This window comes from Molothrus aeneus, chromosome 14 (assembly GCF_037042795.1).
Source record: "Molothrus aeneus isolate 106 chromosome 14, BPBGC_Maene_1.0, whole genome shotgun sequence".
NCBI classification, from domain to species: Eukaryota; Metazoa; Chordata; class Aves; order Passeriformes; family Icteridae; genus Molothrus; species Molothrus aeneus.
In genome coordinates, this window is record NC_089659.1 from 4,064,242 (window position 1) to 4,091,663 (window position 27,422).

The window sequence follows — 27,422 nt, forward strand, 5'->3', positions numbered from 1 at the left end:
GCACCCTGATGTCCCCAGGACAGAACCCTATCCTGGACATGGGAATGTTTTCCCAGTGCCAACAGCCTGGGTGGTTTGTCAGGGTGACAATGTGTCCCTACTCAGGGGTGGTTTTTCTTACGGAGTAGAGGCAGGCAGGTAAAGCCAGCCTGAACCCTTTCCCCATCCCTGAGAGCCAGAGGCTGAGTTGAACCAAGTGAAGATTTGGGACAGAAACACAAAGTGGCAGGGCTGATCTCCCTTCCTCAGTTCTGCTTTTGGGGATAGGGAGGTCTCAGTGGCTGCCCAGAGCACCTTGGCTGCTGCTGACACCGCCCTGGTGCCTCTCCCCGTGACATGCTGCAACGGGCCCCTCTGCAGGCATGGAAAAGCACCAGGGTACTTATCTCTCCCTGAGTCACATGGACGTCTGCAAGGCCACAGCAGGAGTGTCCCCTCCCTGGCACTGCTGTGCTTACAATAACTTCCCCCTCAGCCTGTGCTGTGCACACAGGCAGCAGAGCCTGCCAGGGGTGCTGGGCACCCCAGTCCCACAGAGCCAGCTGGTTTGCCAGCCAGGGCCAGGGCTGTGGGTTGCTCCACATGGCAAGGTGGCTGGTGCCAGGAGCTGGCAGTGCTCCAGCATTGACCCTGAGTCTGTGGAAGCAGCCCATGGCACCCCCATGAACCCTGGGGAGCCGTAGAGGTGTTGATGCATCTGGGTTTGGGTTGCTTTTTCATTGCAGCCAACCCCAGCATGTAGCATTACAGATTTAGACATGGGGCTGTGCATGCTGGCACAGCCAGGTCAGTGCCCCAAGGAAGTCACCCCAGGGGCTGGTAGTCCCAGCCTGGACCCAGGGACATCAGCTGGAGCTGGGAGCAGCTCCCCAGCAAACACACCTCTGTGTGTCTTATGGCCAATGTCCTGTGTTCACCTAAAGTGAGGGCAGTCCAGGCACTTTTCCCAACCACATCCCTGCCAGAATGGTGCACAGAACACATTGCCTAAATGCCCTGTCCTCAAGAGGGTAAAGAGGACATTTGGCTATTTGGCTAACTGGTGTCCAAAATGTCCCTGTTGCCAGCAAAATGTGAGCCAGTAAGGGGAGAACCATTACGGAAAAGCCTTTACATCAGCACTTTCCCTCCCTATCCCAGACCTTCACCTTTTCACCCTGGCACACATGGGCCCACAGCTGCCAATGCTGTGGGAGGCCAGGACACCTGCCAGACTGATGTCCCCTAGAAATGTGGTGGCTTGAGCAGCATGGACTGCCCCAGCAGGCACCCACACACAGAGGGTGACATCCCAGGAGCTGGGCCTTCCTGGCAGGGCTCTGTGACCCTTCCCTTGCTGGGCACCAGGTGAGTTCCTCATGTCAGCCCCTCTTGGCAATGCCAGGAGAATATAATCCATGCCTCTCCCATCCAGGGCCCATCCTGCTGCTTTGGGGCAGTTTCCTCCCACGCTCCATAAGATGTGAGTGAGCTGTGGCCTCACTGCAGAGGAGGGAGGAGAAGGCTGAGTCACCATCAGGAGGAATTTGGGCAAATACCTGGTGACCAGCAGCATGAGGTGAATTCAGATCAGGGCTTGTGGCTGGGTGTCTGTCCCTGCCACTGCTCCATCCCCTCTGACTCCAGCAGGAGAGGATTTTGCCCAACACACACATGTGGAGGATTACAACCCCATCTCTGGCAGGAGGTGCCTGAGTCAGCCTGTGCATTGCCCTGTACTGGGCTGCCCTGTGCCCCATGGCTCCCTGCCAGTCTGTGGCACCTTCCTCATGTCCCACAGCACCACACTGGTTTGTGGCACAACTCACCCAGGGCAAGGGAGGCTTTTGCACTCTGGCAGCCAGGGTTTTCCCTTTGTCACTTGCTGTCTGGCAGTTCCCAGAACTGCAGCAGAAAGTGATGAGAGCCAAGATCAGTCAGTGATCAAAGCCTAAGGCAGCTCCTGGATGGCAGGAAATTGCCAACCTCAACTTGAACTGCAGATGGGCCAAGCAAACCTCCTTTAGCAGGTATGTGTTTGGCACCAGAGCAAACAGGATAAGGTGAAGCCAGGCTGCACAAACAGGTGAATGCTGCAGCTCCCCAAGGGGTGGATCCTGCCCACCCCCACCTCCCTGTTCCCTGCATCCCTGGGGAAAACATGTCACCACCTCTGTGTCACTTGGGTTGGCCTTTTCCTGCCAGGTCTCTGCTGCCTGCACAGACACATTGCCAAGCACAGAGCTCAAACCTCCCCATGGTGGCTGAGGCTGAGAGGGGAACAAGGGGCAGCAAGTATGAGCTGCCAGGAGAAACCTCTGCTGGGACTGCTTGGGGAGGATCTGTGCATGGGGATAGTTAAAGAGGAAAGCACATGGCTATAAAAGAGAAAGGCAGAAGAGAAGGAGCAATAGTGGGGAAAGTGTTGTGTGGGCTAGTGACCATAGTCCTTTGGCAAAGGAGTTGAGAGTAGGCTACCATGGTGTGCGAGAGTTGTGTGTGATGGGGCACTCGGTGACACGGCAGGGATGGACAGACAAGCTGTCCCCATCCTGTGGTGGGGAGGAGCTCTGTGCTGAAGAGCTCCTATGGCCATGGGGAGGGAAAGCCACTGTCCCTCGGCACCCACAAAGGCACCCACACAGCAAGCCAGAAACCCTTGGACACCTGTACTGGCAAACTGGCCTGTGGGCTGCACACACTCAGCACAACCCAACACCTTCCCCAGCAGTGCAGAAGTTATTGCTGCTCTTGAAATAATGCCCTGGAGGTCAGATTTACCAGCAGGAGCTTACTCATCCCCTGCCAAGGAGGGCTCAGCATGAGCAGTGATGAACGGGGAGCACGCAGAGCTTCCTGCTCAGGACCAGGCTGCGGCCAGCCCCTGGCTCTGGACAAAGCCGGGAGTTCACCAGCCGCACGCTGTCCCGCATTTGCCGGGGCCGGGGCGGCCCGAGGCGCAGGTGGCAGCAGCCGGGCCGCGTGCCTCGGCCGGGCGACAGGCGCTGCTGGCGCCGGGGATGCCGAGCCGTTCGGGGGCTCCTGACCGCGGCCGGAGCTCGGTGCTGGCTCCTGGCCCCCCCGGCGCATTCTGCAGATTCCCGCGGGCCGGAGGGGCCGTGCCGGGGCTGCGGCAGCGTGTGCTCCTGCGGGAACGCGGCTCCGGCGGCTGCGGCACCGCCCGCACTTGCGCCCCAGCCGGGCAGCTGACGGAGCAGAGGAGCGCTTTATTTTAGGAAGCAGCTGGCTCACACAGGAGACATTGTTTATCATCTTTCTCGCCTCTGGTGTTTTATTACAAAGGATTATGGCATGAAAAGCCATTTTGTTCCCCTGTTCGCAATGCATAGCCCCCTCTCCGTGATTTATTCCTCTCCACAGGCAACAGCTGGGGTATGGCATCCCAGGAAGTGGAGGGGGAAATAAGGTGGGGGCTCAAAGCCATGGCAGTGATGGCAGCAGGGATGCACCCAATGCCCAAGTCATGGCACAGCTGGCAGGAGTTTGCCAGGGGTGTCTGAGATTGCTCATGCACGTTCATGATGTGAGGGGTGGAAAATCAGAATCAAAGCCTTTCCACGGTGGGTAAGGAAATGTCACCTCACTCTGTCTGGCCAGGACAGAGATCAGTGTCCTCTGCCCAAGCCTGTGTGCCCCACAGGCACACAGTGCTGGTGGCATCCTGTGGTACCACAGCCCCAAACCTGCCTGGATGAACCTGCATGGGAATCTCCTGCTGCCCAGGGGGAAAGGAACCTGGGGCCAGGCTGGGCACAGCATGGTGCAGGGTATGAGCTCAGCACACAGGTGGGGTGCAGGGTACAAACCGAGGGTCAGCTTGGGAATATGATCCTTTGCCACTCCCCTCAGAATCACCTCCAGGCAGGGCAGAGGCACCTCCAGAGCCACAACAGGACCAGCTTCTCTCCATCCCTTTGTCCAGGCACTTTCCTTGCCAAGCGACAGCCAGGATACCCCTGTCCCCCTCCTCTGCCCCTGCTGCCCTGTGCCTTTCCTGTGGGTCCCAGAGCAGAGTCCATGGCAGCACAGGCTGAACTCCCTCCTGCCCAGCCTGGCAGACTCCTTCTGTGATTTTCCAGGAACCAGCTCCGGAGCCATGGGCAGCAGATATGCGTGTTGCAACAGATGCCTTGTGCTGTTTGCCAAAGGCCCATCCTGTCTGTGCACCTACATCAGGGTAGAACTATGTCTGGTGCTGCCTCCCATGGCGATACCTGCTCTGCCACCTTTGTCACTAACATGTCCCTAAAAACCAGCCAAGGCATTCTTGGGAAGAGCAGGGGATGGGCGGGGAGGTGAGGGCAGTGATGTGTGCCTCAGCCAGTGCCAGGCCTGCGGTTGCACTGAAGCTGGGACAAGCCCCTGCCTGCAGTGTTGTTTCTGAGGCAGCTCTGCAGCCCAGGCATGTCCCCCTCCCTGCTGCCTCAGACCAGCTCATGAAAACAAGACAGGTCACTTTTTTAGGGCAGGTTGAGCTGTGTAGGGTAGAGGGGGATGAATGATGCATCTTCCCCAGCTTTGCTCCACCTATGGAGCTCCTTCCTGGGGAGATAAATGGATGATGGGGTACCTGACAACTTGCTCAGAGCTGTAGGCTCAGGGCAAATGGGGGTTCCTAGGCTAGGGGTGGCAGGACTGCTCAGGGGGTTCCTATGCTGGAAATTGTTTTGGAGCAGATGCCACGGGCTGGAGCTGCTGCTGGGTACACTCCTTGGAGAAGCAGCTGCAGAGCCGTGCACCGGGGCTGGAACAAAAGCAGAGGCCCAAGCCCCAGCTGCAGCACAGGACGTGTAATGAATTAATCAAGGCATGAGCTGGCAGCCTTGTGTGACCACAGGCTGGCAGGGGGTCGAAGCTGGATCAGGGCTCCTCACCTTGGCACCAGCTTCCCGTTGTTCGCCCTAACTCCCAGAGGTGGCAGTGAGAGCCAAGCAGCCACACGTGCTGCAGCCTCTCTGGGCAGGGATGCAGCTGACCAGAGCAGTAAAACCTCTCATGCTGAAGGAGCCCTGTGCCCTGCAGAGTCCCTGCCACAGTGCAACCCCCTGGTACTGCTCACCCAGCACGTGGGTCCTGGGCCATGTCCCCATCTCCAGACAAATCCCCTGGTGCTCAGGACCCACAGGTGAGGTCCCCTCCTGGCCATGGGGCCAGGGCAGTGCTGCTCTCAGCGGGCTCCCACCAGCACAAGGTCATGCCCAGATAAGCCCATTCCTTAACTTGTGCTAAGTGTGCTTTAGCCATAGTAGTTACTAAGTAGGCAGCTCCTGTTGGGCCACAGTGTTTGTTGGTTGCATTTCTTATCTCTTTACTTTGCTGGGCTTTGGGAACATGTTAGTACAAACCATGGCTCTGTGCTTTGCTGTGGCACTGATGGCCTTGCTCTGCTGGGGGAGCTGCCTTGTGGAGAGGATCAGGGAATACATCTCCCTCTTCTTACCCAGGACTGATGTGGGTGGCTTTGTTGTGCAGGCTCAAGAGGTCCCTGTTCACCCTTACATGGGCTGTTTAAAACTACTAATTAACAACTGGGGGTTTGTGGCAGCAATTTACAGTCTCTGCAGGTAGCTTCTCTCAAGTGTCAGGGCAAGGTACCTATTCAGGGAAGACCTTGTGAACTACTCAGGAAAGTGGACCAGCACAGGTGAAGGCATCCAGCACCTGAGAGAATTAAGTAATGCTGGAGGTCATCTACAGTGATCTAGACAATGATGATGTCTTCAGAAATCCAGAGGGTGTTCAGTGCACACATGCTGTGTGGAGGAAGATTCAGAGTGCCTCAGTGTCATTCTGGCAGCTTGGCAGCAATGTATTATCCAGATATGAAAACATCAGCTTTAAAGAAAACACCTTATTGGCTCCAGAACTTTGATGAAATATCTGTCCCTCCTCATGCCTATAAGCCAGTGCTTGGCTGCCAGGGGCACCCCAAGAAATCAGTCCCCTCCTGCCTTGCTCAGAGGGAGAGTGAGCCCCAGATGCATGTGCTGTACTCTCTTTCTTCTTGCCTGAGCAGGGGAGGACAAGAGGCAGTGGGATGGTGAAGCCAGCTTTAAGCAGAAAGCCCATTTATGAGATGTGAGAGGCAAGAGATCTGTTAAGAGGAGGAAATCCCAAGAAGGCTGCCAATATAATTGCTGTAGAGACACAAGAATGCAACTGCCTTTCAGGGTAACCACTGTGAGTGCTTAAGCCCTACTTCCCCGAAAGCAGCTGGACATCACCTGCTGATGGGAAGTAGAGAATAAATCCTTTGCTTTCCTTAGCTTCTGCATGCAGCTTTAGCTTTATTAACCTGCCTTTATCTTGACCCACAAGTTCTTTTCCATCTTACTTTCTCCCTGCCCTATCTGCTGAGGAAGGGGATGCTAGAGCAGCTTGGTGGGTAACTGGTGTCCACCACAGATGCCAAACTGGTTGTTATCCAGCTCAGCAAGACAACCAGACTGCACAGCCACCGGGAGCCAAATCAGACCGGGCACATCCCTGCTCAGGTAGGTGAGTGACTCCACCAGCTGCCAGCACCCACAGATTACCCTGGAGGTACACAGGGGCCCCTTGAGCACAAGCACGGTCAGCTGGGGTCACTGGCCATGTGGCACCTTTGGCTGAGCTGCAGGGATGTGCTGCCCTCCCTAAACCCTGCAGGCAGCTTCCCCTGAGGATTAGGTGTCTGACAGGGGTGGTGCAGGAAGGCAGAGCATGGCACAGTGCTGCAGCAGAGCACCATGCCTCTGCTGCCTTGGCAGGATCTGCCGTGGTGGCTCTTTCAGAATCAGAGCTCACCCCTTACATGCTAAATCAGATCCCTGCTCAATAAATACTGGCAAATAACAGGACTGAATGGCTGCCAGGCAAAGGGAACTGGGCAGGGGCAAGAGTGCCATGCTCAGAGGCTCACTCCAGCAATGCATGGTCCTGACAGAGCAGGCATGGGGATCTGGACTGGTTTGGAGGGATCTCCCAGGGGATGGTGCAGGCTGCCTCTGTCACTGGTACCAGCAGCATCCTGCACTTCTGCCCTGGAGCTGCTGTGTACAGCGGTGCCCCAGATGCACACCCCTGGAGCTCCCACATTTTCCCCACATTTGCCCTGGTCCCCTACTGCCAACAGCCTCGACCTTGGGCCCTTGTGCTGCCCTCCCCCTCCTCACCCCCCTAGGCTTTCCTTGTTCCCCATCTCTTCTGACAGATCACTGAGGCCAGTATTAATATAATCCCTGGCTTAATTTAAATCCTCCTCCCATCTCATGCTTTCCTGCAGGGAGAACAGAATTGATGCCCTTTTGTGGCACCCACTCAGCCCTGGAGCTGATGCAGAATCCAGATGGCCAAAAGCCCTGGATGTCCATACCAGAGCTTCCTGCTCATCCCCCCTGGAGAAGGTGTTCAAGGCACGTTGCAGCCCCAGTGAGCTGTGTCCCCAAGTTTCAAAGGTGTATCTCGTTAAGCAGCAGGCACTATCAGGAAGAAGAGTTGATGATGCCAACCACACAAGTGGCTGCTGCTCCCCAGACCCCTCTGCAGCCACCTGGGGATCTGGTTTCCCTCTCCCTCTGCTCTCACTGTCTGGGCGAGGCTGGCCACAATTTTCAATGCAATGTTTGTATTAGCTGTTCTTCCCTGGAAACCTCCTTAAAGACATTCTTGCTCCTGGTCCTGTGGACAATCATGAGGGTGGGGGAGTCTTGCTCTTTCGGACAGCTGTCCCTGAAGTGACAAAGTGGGGACGGGGTGACTGAGAGGAGTGACAGGGCCAGGCAGTGAGGAGGCACAGATGGGACCGTGAGGGGAGTGACAGGGAAGGGCGCTGAGGGGCTGCGGTGCGACATGTGGGACTATGAGGGGACAGGAGATGGGGGAGTGACGGGGACTGGCATTAAAGGGGCTGCGGGGGGCAGGGGACATGCGGGGACCGTGAGGAGAGTGACAGAGGGGACTGTGAGCGGAGTGCCAGGGGCGAGCAGTGCGAGGACATGGAGGACGTGCAGGGACTGTGGAGGGGAGTGCCGGGGGGTGCTGTGGGGGGCTGCGGGGCACAGGGGGACGGGAGCTCGAGGGGTGACAGGGCAGGCAGCAAGGGGGCACAGGTGGGACTGTGAGGGGGCTGAGGAGGCACAGGGGAGACATGCGGGACAGTGATGGCAGTGACCGCGGCACCATGAGGGGGCTGAGGAGGCACAGGGGAGACATGCGGGACAGTGATGGCAGTGACCGCGGCACCGTGAGGGGGCTGAGGAGGCACAGGGGGGACATGCAGGACCGTGATGGCAGTGACCGCAGCACCGTGAGGGGGCTGAGGAGGCACAGGGGAGACATGCGGGACCGTGATGGCAGTGACCGCAGCACCATGAGGAGGCTGAGGAGGCACAGTGAGGACATGCGGGACCGTGATGGCAGTGACCGCAGCACCATGAGGAGGCTGAGGAGGCACAGTGAGGACATGCGGGACCGTGATGGCAGTGACCGCAGCACCATGAGGAGGCTGAGGAGGCACAGTGAGGACATGCGGGACCGTGATGGCAGTGACCGCAGCACCATGAGGAGGCTAAGGAGGCACAGTGAGGACATGCGGGACCGTGATGGCAGTGACCGCAGCACCGTGAGGGGGCTGAGGAGGCACAGTGAGGACATGCGGGACCATGATGGCAGTGACCGCGGCACCGTGAGGGGCTGCGGGGCGGGTCCTGCCTGCCGAGGGCGGGCCCTGCCGGCCGGCGGGAGGCGCGTGCGCGGCGCAGGCGCGGGGCTGAGCGGCACCTGCGCCCCGCGGGCCGGGCGGCAGCGGCAGCCGGAGGGCGGTGAGGGTGAGGTAAGGGCGGGCCCGGCGCCGCCGCCCCGGCCTGGGCACCTGCGGAGGGAGAGGGCTGGAGAGCCGCCCCTTTACCCCGGCCCGTCCCGAGGGGGCCCCTCGCGGGTGCCGCTCCTCGGCTGCGGGCTCCTCCCTGGCCGCTCCCGTGGGGCGGGATGGGACCCGCCGGAGGGGCTCGCCTCCGCCGAGCCGGGGCCTGGGGAGCAGGGGGGAGTCGGACCCGGCGTGCCCACCCCGCTGTTGGTGCCTGCACACAGGTGCTGGCGCCCTGCGAGAGCGGGTCGGCCCTGCTGCAGCGGGGTTCAGCATCCGGAATAGCTCGCAAAGGGACCAGCGATGTCAAGGCTGTGTCACGGTGCCGGCAGTGTGCTGACCTGAGCCCTGCTGCTGAGTCCTGCAGGCTCTGGAGCAGCCCGACATAACCTATTAGTCATTTTTAAAAAGAGTCACTTGCTAACAGAGCATTTCTAAACAGCAATTCTGCTCGGGGCTCATGGCCTGTGCCAAGAGGGGCTTTGGTGACAGTGACTGTCTTAAACGTCCCTCAGGAAGGTTTGGAAAGGAGCAAGGGTATTGAACAGTTCACCTGCTCAAGGGGCAGGATTTCCCCTCTGCCATGGGCCATGGGGACCTGTGCTGCAGTTCCTGTTTGTCTCTTCTGACATTTGCATTTTGGTCTTTGCTTTAGAAATACTGGGTCACACACTGCTCCTCAAATAGCCCATCAGGTTTGCTCAGCTGGGCTTGGTTTGAGGTGTTTCTGTGCAGGGAAGTGAAATTTGTGAGCCTTCTGTGCAGAAAGTGAAGAAACTCACTTAAAGCAGAAGTTTCTGCTTTTGGCTTTGTGGTAAGCACTGTTTGAAAGGGCTACAAAAAGAGCAGAATCAAGGTTGAGCAGGGCCCCCCGAGGTTAAGGCAGAAAGCAGGGTTTGGCCTGGAAGGAGCAGGAGTGCTGATCTGAGCAGTGCCACACACTCCTGCTTCAGTGGGTTGGAGATGTCATCGCTAAGCAGCACTACTCGTCCACACCCTTCCCAGGAATGTTGGTAGCAGGTGTAAGCAAGCCTCTTGTCTTTTCATCCCAGGCTGTTCCCAGCTGGCTCACTTTCCTGGTTAGTGGATTCAGTTGCGTGTTCAATCCTCAAATCAGATTCCAGGGTGTGTGAGTAGGCAGGACAAGCAGATCACAGTTATTATAATCCCCTGGATTGAGGGGAGACACAGGTTGCACAGCCTGTGCTCTCATGTCAGAACTACTTCAGTTTGTTCTTTTCTTACCTGGGCTTTAGCATCATGTACCTTGTACTGGCTCTGTGCTGCCTGGCCAGAAATGGGCTGTGTTCCATTTCACTCAGGGCAAGGGAAACTGCTCAGTGCTTTTGTTCTTGCTGTTTTACTCCAGCCATCAGTACTGCACATGCAGGTTCCTAGAGCTCTGCTGTTGTCCTTCCATCCTCACTCAGCATCACAAACTGAAAGACAACAAGGGCAGCTCTGGTAACCTTGATGACTGATGTTTGTTTTTTAGTGACTGATACACTGGAGGAAGGTGTTCCCTGGACAGTCCTGGAGACGGAGCAGGTACAGTACAACACCCAACAAACCTCTTATTCTATGTCAGACCTTTACCCTAACCTGCACAGTGTCCCTGGGAGGGGGAGGATGCACTGGCACTTGGCCTTGAGGGTGCTGACTAAGGAACCTGTGGTGTCTGGGTTGTTGCAATGTGAACCTGCAGCTGAGCCCGAGCAAACTGGGCTGTGACAGGCACTGCCAGGCACGAGCAGCTGGTCCCTGTGCCTGGGAAACCCCTTCCGAGGCACCGAGATCACGCGCAGCTGCGCTGGCAAGGTGAGTCAGCATCCTCAGGCTGATTAAGAACTGGCTTGACAAATGACTTGTATTGATATTAGACCTGCACATCTATCACATCCTTCCAGTAGAGCAAGTCAGAGAGGAGAAATTGTTTAGCTGGTGATGGTACAGTGCAAAGGAAGGCCTGGTGATTTTGCTGTTTCTGTGATAGCCTCACAGGATGCAGGCTTGGAGAGATGTTTTAAGTAGTGATGATGTGTTTGGAAAAACTGGACAAGCTTTCTGATACAGAGTTTTCACCAAAAGTGCTGTAATTGATACTAAACTCTCAACAGTTGTTTTTACCTTGCACTTAAAGGGGTCATGTGCTGCATCCATTTTGGATCTGATGGAGGACTTGAGTGCCTGAAAGTTTGTCCAGTTCCTAGCTCTAAGCTCTCTAATAGGAGAGATTAGGATGATAAGATCTCTCTAAAAACAGACATCACCTCCTATATACAAAACTTCAGAAATGGGGATGGAAATACCATATTCTGTTCTGCAGAACCCACAAGTCCAATGGCTGTTTTGTTCTATTTCTGAACCCTGCAGATTGCCTCAGTACCCTGCCCCTCCGCACTGCTGCAATGAGTGGGAAGTCCTTGCTCCTAAAGGTCATTCTCCTTGGAGATGGTGGAGTTGGGAAGAGCTCCCTCATGAACCGCTACGTCACCAACAAGTTTGACTCGCAGGCGTTCCACACCATTGGGGTGGAGTTCTTGAACCGGGACCTGGAGGTGGACGGGCGATTTGTGACCCTCCAGATCTGGGACACTGCAGGACAGGAGAGGTTCAAGAGCCTGCGGACGCCCTTTTACCGGGGAGCAGACTGCTGCCTGCTCACCTTCAGCGTGGATGACCGGCAGAGCTTTGAGAACCTCAGTAACTGGCAGAAGGAGTTTATCTATTATGCTGATGTGAAGGACCCTGAACACTTCCCATTTGTAGTCCTGGGCAACAAGATAGACAAACTGGAGAGACAGGTGAGCACAGAGGAGGCCCGGGCCTGGTGCATTGAAAACGGTAACTATCCCTACCTGGAGACTAGTGCCAAGGATGACACCAATGTGACAGTGGCCTTTGAGGAAGCTGTGCGACAGGTGCTGGCAGTGGAGGAGCAGCTGGAGCACTGCATGCTTGGCCACACCATTGACCTCAACTCCAGCTCCAAATCGGGCTCGTCCTGTTGCTGAGAGTGGCTGCTGCTTTGGGGGCAGCTGGATCAAACACACCTGGGCAGCCCTGGGCCACTCTGAGGAGAGTGGCCACAAGGACAAGAGGTGGTTTGCTCACTGGGGAGCTGCAGCCTCACCATCTGAATCCTGCCTGGGGTTTTCAGGCACAGAGCATGTATCTGCAGGAGGGAGCTGTTAACAGAGCATGTGAGCATAGTCTTGCTTCCATCTCTGCCTGTTTTAGCAGGTTTAAAGGGCTGAGTTAAAGTCCTTTAAATTCCCTAAAGACAATAGGGATTTGTTCTCTACTAAGAACTGCCTGCAGAGCAAAGCTGAGAGCATCCTAGACACTGAAGTATTTTAGTCTTGAAATAAAAAAAAATATTAGACCCACTCATGACCATACTGCCAAAGGAAATCCCACTCAACATACTGAACAAAACCTGTCCTAAAGACTCTGGCCCATGTGACTGTGAGAAAGCCAAATACTGGAGTGGCTGGGATGTGTGTCTGTTGTTTGGGATAAGTGCATTGTGTCCTGAGGCTGAATTGTGATGAGAATTGTTAGAGTTCTGACCTAAAGCAACATGTGAAGGAGAGATGGGCCTGTGTTTGAATGTGACAGTATTGTTTCTTCATAGCTGCCTATTTCTGGTCTGTTTCTCCTCACCTCTAACTTTGTCTTGTGTGAGTGTTATTTTTTGGAGAGACTGTCTGCTTGTTGTTTAATACATGTTTCCTTGTCTCTTGTGGAAGCTCAGCCTTGGAGCCCTGGGTGAAAAACACCGATGTAGATGCTCACTGGGTCATGTCAAAGGGTTACTCAGGAGATCTGGAGTGTGACACTTCAGCTGGTTTCTGTCACAAGTAATCACTGTGTTCAGGTGATGTGCTCTAGCAGACCAGATGGCAGGTGGGTGGGCTGTCTCCTAGGTGTGCAGGTGGCTGGGGCCTCATGCATGGTCAGCTGTTAAACCCACTCTCTGCCTGGCACCAGTGACCACAGTGCCTCATTAGCTGGCACAGCCACGCCTTCAGTTGTTCTAGCATGGATGTTCCCTGTGAATGCTGCAGTGTGGAACCATTCACCTGGTGTGTCAGGCACAGTTAGCCCATGCCATCCTGGCCCCTGATCCCTCATAGGAAACCCAGGATGGTTTATCTGTAATTCCTGTGAGTGGTCAAGTGTCTGCTAACTGACTGCTGTGTTCAGTCCAGTGGGGGGAAAGCTGCACTGCTTTCTCTGTTCAAGGTGGCTGAAAAACAGGCATGGGGGGCCCAAGGAGCCTTCTAGAAGGAATGCCAGGCTTTGCTCCCATCTCCTGCCCTCTGCTAGGTGTTAGTCCCAGGCTGGCTGTGTAGCAGAGATGAGCTTGCTGGCTGCTGTCTTTGCCATTCAAACCTCGTGCCCTGCAACCTCCTGTACAAGCATTTGGCCAAAGCTGTGGCTGCCCACAGGCACGTAGGAGCCTGCCCTGAGCACGTATCCACTGGCTGCTGGGTGATTCCCACTGTGATCAGCTGCTGGATGGTAAATTTTACAGCTCAAATCAAGCAACCCTAACCCTTAAGCTGTGCTTTAGAGCAGGGCAGTCCCTGTCCTGTGCTGGCAGCTTGTCCCCATCAAGGCACAGTCTCTGAGCATGCAGAGCATGAGCATTTCCCCCCATTTCTTCTGTGGTAACCCAGGGAAATACTGCCCTTGTCTGCAGGGCAACTGTGTGTGGAAGGGACTGGAGTATTAATGCTTTAGGGGGATCTAATTTCTAAGCAGGCCTGAACAGTTGTATTCATGGGGAGTGAATGCTATTCAGGCAGCTCCCTGAAGGAGAAGGTTCTGCCTCTGTAGGTGAAAGAGATTTTTACAGGATATTATTGTTACTGTTTATTTAACTGTGTCTGACCTCCTGAGGCCTCTGGATTGTTCTTCATTAGCACTGCTTGATATTTCCTTCATGGTCCCAGGCTCTGTGACCTGTGGTTCCAGTTTCCACCCCTGAACAGGCTCAATCCCTGGAGCTGGCACAGGGGCTCAGAGTGAGAACAGACTCAGGTCCCTGTGTGCTGGCCCCCAGTAGAGGGGCTGCTGAGGGACCTCCCTGCAGGTGAAACTGCCACTTTGCCATGGATTTTCTGGGATCTGTGTGAGGACTGGCACCTCCTACAGAAGGGGGCAGAGATTCAGCATGCCACACTGCAGGAAGCACATGTGCAGCTGTTTGCAGCACCCTGTGTGTGTCAATGCCGGCAGCTAAAGCTCAAGAGCCTCGTTGTGCACGTGTTACACAGCACCTTTTATTTCTGACATTGGATCACTGACTTTTTATATTAAACCCTCCCCCCCCCATTATATTAGGCTTACATGGGTTTTTTTATAAAAGGTAGAGTATAATATATTTCAGTTGTTTATAATTTATTTTAAATGAAACGCACAATTCCCAAAGGAGCCAGGATTTTGAACTCTGTTGCAGTTCAGTGCCAACAGCCATCCCTTCCCATGTCCCCTTGTGCTGCTGCAGTTGTTGCTATTGCTACAGAACTGGAATTGTAAAACCAAGATTCTACCTTTATTTAAGCAAATAAAACATGGATGTATTCAAGTGAGTTTGGGAAGTGGCTGCTTTCTTGGTTTACCCACGTTCAAGTCAGTTTTTGTTCTGAGGACTGGTTAGTTACAGCATCTGGCAGAAAGAAGTCACTTAAGGGATCAAGGGGATATTCCTTCATATACCGACCTGCACCAGGAGCTGAAGGATCAGAGCTCAGCTGCTGAATCCAGTGACCAGTTTTGTCTTTTCAATAGAATCAGAAAAGAGTTTCAGAACAGAAATATTCCACATGGCTTCCTTCTGTCACTACATCTTAAATTCTCAGCCTGGGCTCTCAGCAGCAAGTCCGGTATTTTCCTGTGAATTCTTCCTGTGATCTTGGAACTGACTCCTCGGGCTCCAGGGGGTTTTAACCAGGCATGATTTCCATAGGATGCTGAGAAGGAAATCAGCATATGGGGACTGTTCTCTTTCTCTGTCCTGCCAGGATAGCTGCTTATTTTGGGAAGCTTTCTCTGTGTTTGCAGAGCTTGTGCCTGCTGTTTCTTTTGGCAGAATGTTTTTGTTTATTTTCCTCCCAGGTCTGCTTGTGCTATCCATGATTCCAGGAGGCAGCACAGGGTTCAAAGTCCTTGAAAACTGTGCATTTTACATGTGGGCTGGAGTATCTGGGGTCCTCCAACATCTTACTTCAACTGTTTCAAAAGGCAGCTGAAAATAAATACAGTCAACACTGGTGGGGATGGCTCCGGCCTGGGGGTGTTGTGGGGTTTGGGTGAGGCTGCCTCACTCACATCAGGAAGGGTCTGTCTGAGAGCACCAGAAGCTGCTGACTCCCCTGGTGTGAGGTGTTTATAAGGAAGTGCAGGCAGAGGCAGGAGCCATAGAGAGGCCATTCCCTCATTCCCCAGTTTCCCTCTGTAAGCTGTGGCAGAGGGCTCAGTGGGTTTTGTCATGGCATGGGGAGAGGATGGATCCCTGCAGGACAAAGAAGTGTTTCCAAAGGAAAGCAATGAGCTGCTTCTGTGTGGGACAGATGCTGTAGCATATCCCAGTGTGTTTGGAGAGGAGGAGGGGTGAGGAATGTCCTGATCCCATTCATCTTTCTCTCCCATGGCCCTCTTGAGGATTCTGCTGCTCTGAGCCAGGTAGTGCCCCTGAAAGGCCATGGAAGTGCTTGGTGGTGGGCTAAGGAAACTGGGTTCTCCTCAAGAGCCACTCTCTGAGGAGCACCGGTGTCACAATAGGACACAAAATGAACAACAGGCACAAGCTGAGATGTCCAAGGTAAAAAGAGAGCAGTTTATTTCTGAACTCAAATATTTATAGACTTTCAAAAGTGACCATGGTTTGGAGGATGAAATTGCCACCTCTCCAGCGACACTGGTCAAACCAACAGTCTATCAATTCTCTCCTCCTTCAGAAAGGAATGCAAAGCAATAATTATTTACATGAAAAGTGTGTGAGAAACTCCATTACAAAAATGTAAACATCGGAAGGCTTAGAAGAACTTAGAAGAACGGGGCGACACACCAGTGGCTTCAGATGCCCTGGGGCTGCTCTCTGGTGACAGGGTTGTTCCCTGAGTGCAGCTCCTCCTTAGCTCTGGGGCTGCTCCTCAAGGCAATAAACTGTGAGGAGGTTCATGGGATCTCTGGATACAGCATATTCTTGTGTGAAGTTGAGCTGGATGAATAAAGAGTTAAAAATGCCCCTTTAGGAGGCTCTGAACCCTACTCCAAGCTCCAGTTCCAAACAGGGGCTTGAGGGCAGCTCTGACACTGTGGCGCTGGTGTGTTCTCCTCTGGACTGAGGAGCACTCGGCACTGCCCAGGTGGGAGGTGACAGCAGCTCCATCAGTGGTTATCTGAAGGCCACAGGTGAGTCAGAGTCCCTTGACAGGGAGGTTGGGCTAATCTGTGAAATGGTGGATTGCTGCTGAGGTGATTGCTCATGTAAAAGCAATCAGAGATGGACGGAGATAGCCCCTGGCCCCAGTGCTTGCATGGCTGGGGCAGCAGCTCTTTCCTCATGACTGCCTGGAGTCCTTTGGGGGCTGATGCACACGGCCACGAGCAGGTACAGGACTCCTGGAACAGGTTGCTTGGAGAAGCTGTGGCTGCCCCATCTCTGGAAGTGTTGAAGTCCAGGCAGAACAGAGCTCTGAACGACCTGCTCTAGTGGAAGATGTCCCTACCTGTGGCAAAGGCTGGATGATTGTTAAGGTCCCTTTGAACCCAGGCCATTCTGTGATTCTGTGACTTTCCACTTACTATTCCCTCTTCATCTTTAGACAGAAGCTCCTGGCAGAGCTGGACAATGCAGAGATGGAGAGAAAGCAGCTTGATCAGGTGCAGGTGAGGACTTTAGCCAGGGCAGGTGGGTGTCAGTACCTGCCACGGCCCTGGCAGGCAGAGCTGCTTGCCAGGCATGGTTTATCCAAAACACAGCTGAAACCAGCACATCACCCTACACAGCCTTTCCAGGGCTGAGTCCGAATCCGTGCTGAGAGAAGTGAGCCTTTGGTGGTGTTTATGGTGTGTCCGGGGGGCTCAGGGGAGGGGTCCCCTGGAAGCACCATCAGCCGGGCCGGGCAGCGCAGGGACGGGGACCGGGGCTGCGGGGGAACCGGGGCTGGCCGCCGCTTGCCTCGCTGCCCGAGGAGCCGCTGCTGCACCCGACGGCCGCGGGGAGGAGCCGCAGGACCGGGGATGCGGAGGAAGGCATCAGCCCGGCGGCCCTTGGCCCCTGGGGGCTGCCCGAGCGCAGAGCTGGGGGCCCACGGTCATCACCAGCACCCCCTGGGTGCCGCCATCCCCTCCCCTCTCTTTTCCCCTCCCCAGGGCACACAGGGCCGTCTCCCGGGGCGGCAGGGCACAGGATGGAGGGATGGGAGTTGCCTCGCCTTCTTGCCAGCAAGCCAGCCCATGGGACTTGCTCCTGGGTCCCTTGCTCTGGTCCCTTGCTCTGGTCCCTTGCTCTGGTCCCTTTCTCTTTAGTGGGAACAAAGTACTGCCGCATTTTAGCCGCAGGTGATTGCACTGGGTCCCCTTGGAGCTTGGAGCTTTCCTGACGGGCCAAGATGTGGTTTGGTTTGTTTTGGTTTGGCTTTTTTACAGAGATGTGGTTTAGTATGAGGCAGAGCTTGTTCCCTGTCTTTTCTCAGCCAGTGTCTGGAGGGCGCTGGGTGCCCAGGAAAGAAGCTCTGAGGGCAGGTCCCATGTCCCCAGGTGGGATGGCAGTGGGGCATGGCTGAGGGCACACCTGATGAGGCTCCATGTGTCCTTTGGCCCCGGGCCCTGCCCAGCTCCCTGGCCTTGCTGGCTGCTCTCACACGCCGCCACCTCGCACTTGCTGTCCCCAGCCCGCACCCCGGCCGGGGGGCACCAGTCTCTGCCAGGGGACAGAGATGATGTTTTGTTCCCCAGCTCGCTGCTGCCCTGGGGCTGATTGTGCACACACAGAACCCTTTCAGCATGGGGAGAGGAGGGTGATGGCATCTGGGAACGCAGGGAACAAAGGGCCCCGTTGATGCTGGCTGCAGCCCCATGGGTTTCTGTCATCCAGGGCAAGGCCAAGCTGTGCCACTGAGCTGGGGCAGCAGCAGTGCATGAGCTAAACCTCCCCTGGCCAGGCTGCATTGGGCAACTTTGCTGCCTGTTCAGAGGGGGCTGAAGCCAGGGAAGAGCAGGGGGAGTGGGATTTGGGCTAGGCTCCTATTTAGGAGGAGTAGTGAAGGTCCCACCCTGCCACTCCTGAGCATGTAGCTGTGCCTGAAATCTGCATTTTTGGACAGATACATAGGGCTGGGAGCATCCCTCTGTGGCCTCACTCCCTGGAGGCCCCTGAGCACAGCTTTTGGGGAGATTTCCAAGAGAAACAGCATTTGAATCAGTAATTTTTGAGCAGCTGCTGCGGAAAGATGCACCTAAGGGTTTCTGGGGCAGAAAGGCAGCAGCCAATGCCCTCCCACACACCAGCACCATGGACACGGTTAACAATCCTGCAGCAAGTGGCACCACAGAGCCACAGGCAGGACATGCAGGGCTCTGTGACAGTCCAGTGTGTCCCTGTGCCTGAACAAGGCCATCCTGTTCCACACAGGGCTCTCTGCAAGCGAGACAATCGCCCACCCTGCATGGCTCTGGCCATGTTCATCCCACACATGCTGCCTTAGTGCCAGCCAGCTTGGCTGGAGATGTCCTGTTAGTTTTGTTGTGGTTTTGTTGTGCTACATGAGGAGACACAGCAGAGGCTGTCAGCACGTGGGCAGAGTGTTAAAGGGCAGCAGCAGCAGCAAACACAAGCAAGCAGCTGCTACAAGACCCCAGCTTTCCTCAGGGTGACTGGAGGAGAAATAAGAGGTTTTAAGGGCCCCCCCACAAGCTGGGAACAATGATTTTGAAGTCAGAGTTATGAACCTCGTGGCTGGAGTGGGCAGAGCCCTGCAGGGGCTGCTGGCCCACACATGGATCAGCAAGTACTGCTCCTCTGAGACCTTCTCTTCTGCAGCCTCCCTTTCCCTGGAGAGCCTCCCCTTTTTTTTTTTTCTTGTGGGGGCAGAAGGTGGGAAAGCCAGCACAACAAATGGACAGGCAGACGTACATCTTGTTCAGAATGTTCTTAATTTTAATGTATTTTCTTTAATTTTTATAAAATACATCCTGTAAGATAAGTCTTTAAAAACTTGCTCCTTTTTATTGCTGGTTAACAAGTTGAAATTCTAGATCAGAAATGAAGGAAACACTTTCAGTTGATTAACTCTTTTTGCACGTGTATGTGTGTGTGTATGTGTGTGTGCGTGTGTGGGGTCTGGGGACAAGGGTGGGAAGGAGGACCTGGTTATTTTTTGTTAAATGGATATGAAAAAAAACCCCAGCAACCCCTCAAGAGAGATAGCACTTGTGTGAATTTCCAGATCTTGACTGGTTTCTCCCCACCCTGCCACCCCTGCTGGATCTCCCCCCTCCCCATCCCGTGTGCGTTGGTAGCCTGGCCAACCTATTTCAGCATTCCTGGCAGCAAGGATCCTTCAAATGCACTGCTCAGCAGATCTGCCTCCTTATCCTTGCCCCTGCTGAAACCAGCACTTAAAAATATATATAACAACAATACAGACATGGAAAAAAAAATAAATCCATGCAAGATGGAGCTTCAGTCTGCCACTGAAATTAGTTTCTCCAATAAATAAACACAAAGATTAGCACTAAGGAGAGAGGCAGGGAGAGCAAAACAAATCACCAGTTGTCAGGGAAGACTGGAAACAGCACTTCTGCAGGTCTGGCTGGATCCATGCATCCCAGCCAGAGGAGAACAGTCATGGAGGAGAGGTCTCCACCCAACCCCTTGCTCCCCTACCCCTCTCCATGGGAAAAGACTGGCACCAGTAAGGATCTGGATTGCAGAGACGGGCTGTGTTTGCACCCTGTGACCCCCCAAACCGCCACCTTTCCTTCCCTCCTCAATTCCTTCATGGGTTTCACCTGGAAGCGAGATGCTGCCGGTCCCTCCCACCCTGGCAGGCACAAGGCAGCTGTCCTGACTTGCAGGAAAAAAAGTGAGGGGACGAGGGGGACAGAAGGAGGGCTGGTTACACTTGACAGGGGGGAGAAGCGAGCCGAGCTCTGTGGCCCAGTGGAGGTTAGAGAAGCAGACATCACCCCAGAGAAGAGCACCATTGTGAAGGGCACTGGCAGGGCAGGCAAGGCACGTGGTCCCGAGGGTTATCCCCTGCCTACGGAGGGATGGCTCTGGCTTTACGCTCCCAGGGCTTGCTGCAGAGGTGTCCCCTCCTCAGTCAAACCTATTTGCTGCCTCTCTGCTGCCTGGAGGGTAAAGCCAAGAGTCCCCCTTGTCTACAGAGACACCAAACTCCTTTAGGCTTTAATAGGAGCAGCTGGGTTAGGCCTTTATCGGCATTGGGATCAGCACTCTCTTCTCCACACTGGGAAGATCCTTGCCCTGAACTCCCTTTGCCGTGGCTGCAGCAGGCGATTTAGGTTAAATTCATCTTTCTCTGCTAAGGGAAAAAAAAATCCTTCTCTTATTCTCCATCCATGGGTGGTGATAGCAGACAGCTCCAGGAGAGTCTTTAGCAATGGTACCAGGACTGGGCCAACTTCCTTTTCTCTCTAGGTAGCCTCTTGCTACTCACGGAGCAACCTACATGGATTTCTTCCTCCCAGGAGCTTGAAGGCCTTTGCTCATCCCTAGGCAACACTGGGACATTGGAGAAAGTCCCTCCTCTTCTCTGGCTGGTTTTGATGGGCTTGGCTCTAGAGCGAACCGGTTACGGATGAGCAACGAGAGAAAAGTGCATGAAGAGGCGTCCATCGGTGGGAAGCTCTCCTTCCTGGTCACGCTCAGCACAATGGATGCGAGGGAGGAAGAGGAGGGGAGTCATCAGCGAAGGCAGAGTTAACGCAGGAGACCTGGTGTCAGGTGGCTGCAGTGTTAAAGCCTCGGGGTTAGACAAAAGGAGGGCATTTGGTCTGGCCGGCTCCGCCTCGTGGGCTAGAACTTGGTGCCTCGGCCCATCAGCCTGAGGACTGCGAAGTTGTAGGTGGCTGCGATGATGAAGGTGACCTGTGGGTGGGAGGAGAGTGAGCGAGGGGGCAGCCCCAGCCCCACAGCCCCACAGAGCAGAGCCCTGCAGAGCCCTGCAGAGCCCTGCAGCCCCGAGTGCCGTGTCACTGGTGTGCACAAGAGGAGAGCCAGGGAAAGGCAGGGCACTCCATGCACTGGGACCTCTCCCTGTCAGTCTGCTAAAGCCTCTCCAGATCCCCTCCTGCAGCCACCTCTACCTTATGGCCTGGACTCACCATCTGCACTTACGTGCCAGAAAACGACACGAGCACAGGCTCTGTCCCATCCATGCCCACCACCTTCGCTGTCCTTTTCCCCCACATCTTTGCCAGGCGGAGAAGCACGGCTGGGCAGGGGGAGCACTGACTCACCAGTGAGACCAGCGTGGCAGCTGCCCCCACGAAGGCTGCGATGAAGAGGTGGAAAGTCATCTGGAACTGCAAGGCAACAGGAGGGTGAGCTCACAGGGTCCCACGTGCTGCCTGGGGAGGCCAGAGCCAAGGTGTCCCCTCGAGGGGAGCACACGTGAGGTGGCAGGAGTTACTCACCTCGCTGGTCTTGCAGATGGAGAGCAGGTTGGAGCCACACACCTTGCCAGGGAAAGCATTCCAGGGCAGGACACCTGTGGAGATGTGGGAGCCAGGTGAGTGGGGTGTGGCTGGCAGCTAACTCCCTTGCTCAGCTTCCTGCAGCCACCTGTCACACACCCCCCAGCATTTCAGGGCTCTTCAGCACCTGCCCTGCTTTATCCCACCCAACGTGCCTGGGCCCTGCCCTCCATCCCCTCTCCTCCCCTGGCTGGTGAACCCAGCACTCACCGTACATCCTGGCATCTGCACACAGGGTGCCAATGCTGGCCGAGGTCTTGGTGGGGTTGCCAATGGACTGGCAGGTGGTCCAAGTGTTAAAATAGATGTAGACAGGCACGGCAGAGCAGGCGAACACCAGGAGCCAGATGATGGTCAGGACGTAGGTAATGCCCACAAACTGCAGGGGGCAGGACAAAGCCGGGCACAGCCGTGGTTACCAATGGCCCAGGCCACGGACAGGGGAGCGCGAGGTTCCCCAGACAGGGCAGGGCGTGGGGCAGGTGGGGACTGTGATGCTCTGCACCCAGCTCTGCAGAGCCAGCGTGGCCCCAGGCAGGCAGCACAGCACAGCAGCCCAGGCTGGGGCTCCTGCAGCTCACAGGAGCAGGGCCAGTCCCAGATTCGTGCCCGGCTGGGTGTGCATGGGGGGACTGGCAGCAGCAGGAATGCTGTCACATTTTGGGGAGGGGGTAACCGTGTCCACGGCCAAGCAGGGTTTGATCTCTGAGGGAGGGCAGCTGCAAAAGCTGCCTTGGTGTGTCAGCATGGTTCTCCTGCCCTCCCTCCATGGTGCCACCCCAACCACCCCCCGAGGGAACCACAGCCGTGCCCCTCTGCTCCCCCAGGCCACAGGACCCCCTTGCCAGCACTCTGTCCTGGTTCCCAAGCACAGTGGAGTGGACGACCCCGGGGGTACCGGGTGCCAAAGAGCTTTGAGCTGCCAGCACTGCAGGGATGCTCAGATTCTCCCCGCCTATGTTTAAACATGAAGCATTTTTATTAAATGTAGCCATTTGTGCTGCTTTTTGTCCCCAGGAAACACGGCAAGCCTGGGTGAGGACAGCAGGGCTGTGCTTCCCTTTGGGATATCCCAAAACCCGGAGGGGCTCAGTCTCCTGCCCTTTGGCCGCACGGAGCGTGGTGAACCCGCTGGGGCGCGCGAAGGGGTGCCAAACCCCGGTTAAGATCACCTTGTCAGGATGTCCTAGCCACTTTCCCAAACAATGACACACCCGCTGCCACGAGTGAGCTCGCTGGGGGCCTCGCGCTCCCCTCCCTTTCGGGCCCCCAGTTACCGTAGCGCTGAGGCCCTTGCCGCAGATGGTGGTCCTGTAGTCCCCAAAGATTTGCCGGACGGCGCCGGTGGTGTAGAAGCCTTCGGCCAGCAGCAGGGCTCCATAGAGGAAGAAGAAGGCAGCTGTGCCGTAGATGAAGTACTGAAAGCCGTGGATGCTGTGGGGGAGAGGAGCGGGCAGGGGGGCTCAGGTGCCAGGGAGGTACCAGAGCTCAGCCCTGGCTGCTGCTGCTTCCCCTCCCCACGCTGCCCCAAGGGGACCACAACAGAGGGTGAAGCCACAGGAAGAGCAAGCTGGGGCAAAGCTGTGGGGAGCAAGGCTGCCACAGACACCCCCACATCCTCCATACCTACCCCGTGCAGAGGTCCAGCTCTACCCAGGACACCTTGCAAGGGTCAGATGAAAACTGGTGTGAAATAAAACAAGTGGCCACTTGGACCCTGCCATGGAGCCATGGGCAAAGGCAGCTTGGGGTCTCCCTGGTGTCTGGGTGAGAGCCTGGCCCCAACCAGCCCAGCCAGACACCCCAGCCTGGCACAGAGCAGGACAAAGCTGTGAGGTGGGTGCTCTGCAGCGGGGTACTTACACATCGAGGAGGAACTCATAGTCCTGGTAGTTTTTGGAGAAGTAGGTCTCGATGAGCTGCTCGGTGCCTGTGAGGGCTTCGTGCCCACAGCCACAAAACAGTGCTACCCCAAAGAAGCACAGGCCAGTGGCAACCAGGGAAGCAAAGGGTGCCCCAATGAGACATCTGGCACAGCACTCAAGTAAACCTATGAAGAAAAGGGGAGAGGTGGGACGGGACTGCTGGGACAAGGATTGCTTGGAGCCTGCAGCTCAGGAGCACAGGCACAGTGGGAGAAAGGTGCCTGCCAGGAGGAGAAAAACAGGTGGAAGGAAAACCCCAGAAACGACCCATTGCAGTGCTGCAGAGCCAAACCCAGCAGCTCCCCTGAGAGCTCTGCGAGCAGCTCAGGAGCCCACCCAAGGGTGCCCAGGGATGGTGGCAGCGTGGGGCACGGGGGCTGTGAGGAGCCAGCCATGCTGACCCGTGACAAACAGATGGAAATAGAGCGTGACGTAGCGTAATGCCAGTGGGACCTGGCAAGCAAGCTGCTAATGGGCTCCCCACTGCCACCACAGCAGCCACCACAGCTGCCTGCAGCTCTGTTTTGCCATTAAAAATAGAGGGGAACCCAGCACCTCCACAGAATCAAACCCCAGGGAAGATCCAGCGAGGTGGCCCTGCTTGGGGCAGCACAGCAGGAGCCAGCACACACCCTGAGCACTCTGGACATCCAGGTGGCACCGTGGGCACTGGTCCCTTGCCTGGCACCCCGCAGGCAGCTCGGGCTTCAGCCGCCCTTTTAGGCAGGCAGACGTGCTTGTAGGAAGGAGCCGTGCCAGTTCCACAAATGACAACACTTGTGTAATAGGTTTAGTCCTCCAGGAGCTGCAGGGAAAGCAAGGACACACAGCAGTGTGCTGCTTGGAGTGCCTAAATGCTGCGTTTTTCCAGCAGTGAGGCCATGGGCACCTGCTCCTTCTGCACGTCGGGGCTCTAACGTGCAGGAGTGTTGGCTCAGTTTCCCTGTGGGCTGGGTTTGGAGGTGCCCAGCCAGCTGCTGTCCTGCCTGCTTTGGGAGCAGACAGCCAGGTGGGTTTGCACCCACCAGCATCTGGCTCCAGCTAAGCTGGATCAAGCTGTTGCCCTGGCTGTGTGACACCTGGGGAAGCTGCTCCCCTTTCCCAGGACGTGGGCTGTGGCACCCCACTGCCCAGGGCACAGTGGCTCCCATCTGGGCATAGAATTCCTGCCTTGAATGCCAAAAAGGCACCCACACCAAACCCACGCTCCCTCCACAAACCCCACAGTGCTTATCTCCTCCCCAAGAGGACAAGAGAGCCGTGGGGTCCTGGCCAGCCCTCCCCTCCCCACTGGGAGCAAGGTTGTGCAGTGGCACCGAGGACAATGGGGGATTGTCCTGGCACTGCCACCCCAGTGGCTGCCCCACGCCAAGAGCAAACAGGGAACAAAGGCAGCGCTATAGGGGAGTGCTGGGACCCCTCCCTCTTGTTTGCCTTGGACACAGCACATCCAGGGGGGGCCTCCTTCATCCTGGGAGTGCTGCTCCCAACCTCACTGGCACCCACAGGGTCTGGCCCCTCGCTGGGCCAAACTCGCCTTTCCTGGTTTGATTTTTGGCCACCTGGGAGATGGCACAGATGTGCCAGCTCTGGGGCAGTGAGCAGCTCCATTCCTAGGGGTCTGAGAGCCCTGGGATGGTACAGGGCCCTGCCACAGCCCCTCTGCTTTGGGAAGTTGCAAGGGGAAGCCTGGAGAGGGGAAAGGAGGAGAGAAAGAGCCCTTGTGCCACACAATCCTGAGCCTTGTGCCCAGGCTCCGCTGCTGCCAGCGCCAAACAACGTGCTGCAGACAGGAGGAGGGGCAGGGGGCCAGCAGAACAAGGCACCCCTGGGAACAGAGCAGCCCTAAAACCCCAGGGGTACCCCGGTGAGTATTAGCTCTGCTGTATCAGTGGGGAAACTGAGGCACCAGGTGTGGCTCTGTTTTCCCAAGTGGCACGAGCTGTGATGGGCTCAGTGCCCTGCCTGCACCTCTCAGCTCCTGCCAGCCCCAGCATGGAGCTCTCATGTGGTGAGGGCTGGGGTGGGACAGGCTGCAGGGATGGCATCTGCCCCCACAGACAGCACAGGAGCACACGGGGACAGAAAACTGCCTCGGGAAAGAAAACATCATCCCTGCCGTGCCAAGGCATCCTCCCTCGGCAGCTGCCACGGCTGGCACGGGCACACCGGGGTCACCAGGACCTCACTGGTGCAAGAGGAAACTTTCAGTGGGCTCTGCTCTGGGCTAAGGTCCCCAGAGGCACAGCAGCAGCTCCCCAGGTGTCCCCCACCCTCCCCTCATGCTCACCCATGGTGCTGCTCTTGGTCCGCTCCCCGAGCGCCGCTCTGCCTCTGCTGCTTCGGTGCTGCCCGGCGCTCCCACGCCCTGGACTCCCCCTCTGGGTGCCTGTCCCGCTCTCCAGCAAAGAAAAGGGCTCTGTGAGTGACAGCCACCCCCCTTAAAGGCACGGGCCCGCCCTGCCCGCCCCCCAGCACCCCTTGGCTGCCAGCCCCCGGTGATGCCAAGGGCCCCGCGCAGCCTCCGGGGGGAAAGGGCTTCGCAAAGTGAGACAGCGCTCTGGGGCAGGGGACGGGCTGCTCCCCACTCATTGGTGGCTCTGGGGACATCCCCCAGCCCCCCCAGGCTGTGTTTGTGCAAGCTGCCCACTGAGGCAGTGTGGGAGTGTGGCCCTGTGGGTCAGCACTGGTGTCCCCCTGTCACCTCCCCGATTCCCAACATCTGGCAGCAGGAAAGAGGGGTTCCCATCCCAGGAACCTGCTTTCAGCTTTGGGGGCTCCAAACTGGAAGTTTTGCCCCTTTTGATGGGAATCTTGCAGCTGCTTTGCCCAGCCCCGTGACCCCCATGGGGCAGTGGCATTCTGGTGGGGACACCCGTGGCTCCCCAGGGCTGTGGCAGGGGCAGCCTGGTCCCTTGGGTGCCCCACATCCCGTGGGTGCCCCTGGTCCCCTGCAGCTGTGGAGGCAGCAGAGGGCCAGGGGAGCCTGCAGAGGGCAACCGGGCCCTTCCCGGCAGGCACGGGGGACAAAGCCCTGCTGTGTCCCTCAATGCCCCTCTGTGTGCCAGGCAGTGCCCAGGGCCTGCCTGTCCCTGGCCTCGGGGACACTGCTGGGCTGTGGCACGCTAGGACCAGGCTGGGCCACCCTCTGGGGACTCTGCCCCTTCCCCACCAAGCCAAAAAGGCACCCCTTGGCTTGCCCACAGGTGGGCCGGGGGGGAATCACCACTTGGGCACCTGTGCCAGGGCATTGTGGTGGCCAACTGCACCCCACATCAGTGGGGCACAGCTCCTGGCCCCACAGCACCCCTCCCTGCCTCGGTTTCCCACTGTAGAGGGGCTGCTTGGCGTCCTTAGCCAGATGTGGAATGGGAGGGGACAACAGAGCAGGGGGAGCCTCTGCCACCACTGTGGCAACATCAGGTGGCCTGGCAGCAATGTCACCTGGCCATGATGGCCTTGAAATGGCCGTGGGAAGGTGACAGACTTGCAACACCCCTTTGGAAATAGCCAGAACCCCTCCAGCCCCTGGAAACCAGCAGAGCCCTGCCTGCATCTCAGGGAAGCCCAGAGGCACCCCCAGCCACCAGGAGGAAAAAGTGCTACATAAAAAGTCCCCCATAAATAAAACATATAAAATGCAACATGACAGGAAAAGAATAAAATATGACATGGGGCAAAAACATACCAGCCCCTCTTTTTTTTATTTCCACAGAAATTCCAGGCTTGCTGGCTCTGCCATTTCTGAACACTCTGGAGGGAGGTGGGACTTTTACCTCACTGGGCACAAGGTGAGCAGCTAAGAGGGACTGTGATTCCTGGAGAAACTCGTGTAAAATTCTTGGCTATTGGGCATTTTTTGTCAGTAGGTGGATGACAAAGTGAGATGGAAACCCCTTGGCCATGTCATTAGT

General features: G+C 56.4%; 2 protein-coding genes across 3 annotated transcripts; one reads left to right on the forward strand and one right to left on the reverse strand.

Annotated features, from left to right (window-relative positions):
* Window positions 1-8,748: 8,748 nt before the first annotated feature.
* Window positions 8,749-14,445, forward strand: RAB9B (RAB9B, member RAS oncogene family). The gene is made up of 3 exons (XM_066559344.1): window positions 8,749-8,812; window positions 10,341-10,393; window positions 11,219-14,445. The coding sequence occupies exon 3, from the start codon at window positions 11,254-11,256 to the stop codon at window positions 11,857-11,859; it is 606 nt and encodes a 201-aa protein (XP_066415441.1). The 5' UTR covers window positions 8,749-8,812; window positions 10,341-10,393; window positions 11,219-11,253; the 3' UTR covers window positions 11,860-14,445.
* Window positions 14,446-18,996: 4,551 nt separating this feature from the next.
* Window positions 18,997-25,905, reverse strand: PLP1 (proteolipid protein 1). 2 transcript variants are annotated; one of them, XM_066559324.1, is made up of 7 exons: window positions 25,799-25,905; window positions 23,447-23,633; window positions 22,861-23,017; window positions 21,794-21,962; window positions 21,524-21,597; window positions 21,347-21,412; window positions 18,997-20,975 (listed from the first exon to the last, which is right to left on the reverse strand). In XM_066559324.1, exons 1-7 carry the CDS (start codon window positions 25,800-25,802, stop codon window positions 20,904-20,906), a joined length of 729 nt encoding a protein of 242 aa, XP_066415421.1. In that variant the 5' UTR covers window positions 25,803-25,905; the 3' UTR covers window positions 18,997-20,903. The 2 variants fall into 2 exon arrangements, with proteins under 2 accessions (XP_066415421.1, XP_066415420.1); XM_066559323.1 differs by having other exon boundaries at window positions 22,756-23,017.
* Between the last annotated feature and the right edge of the window lie 1,517 nt (window positions 25,906-27,422).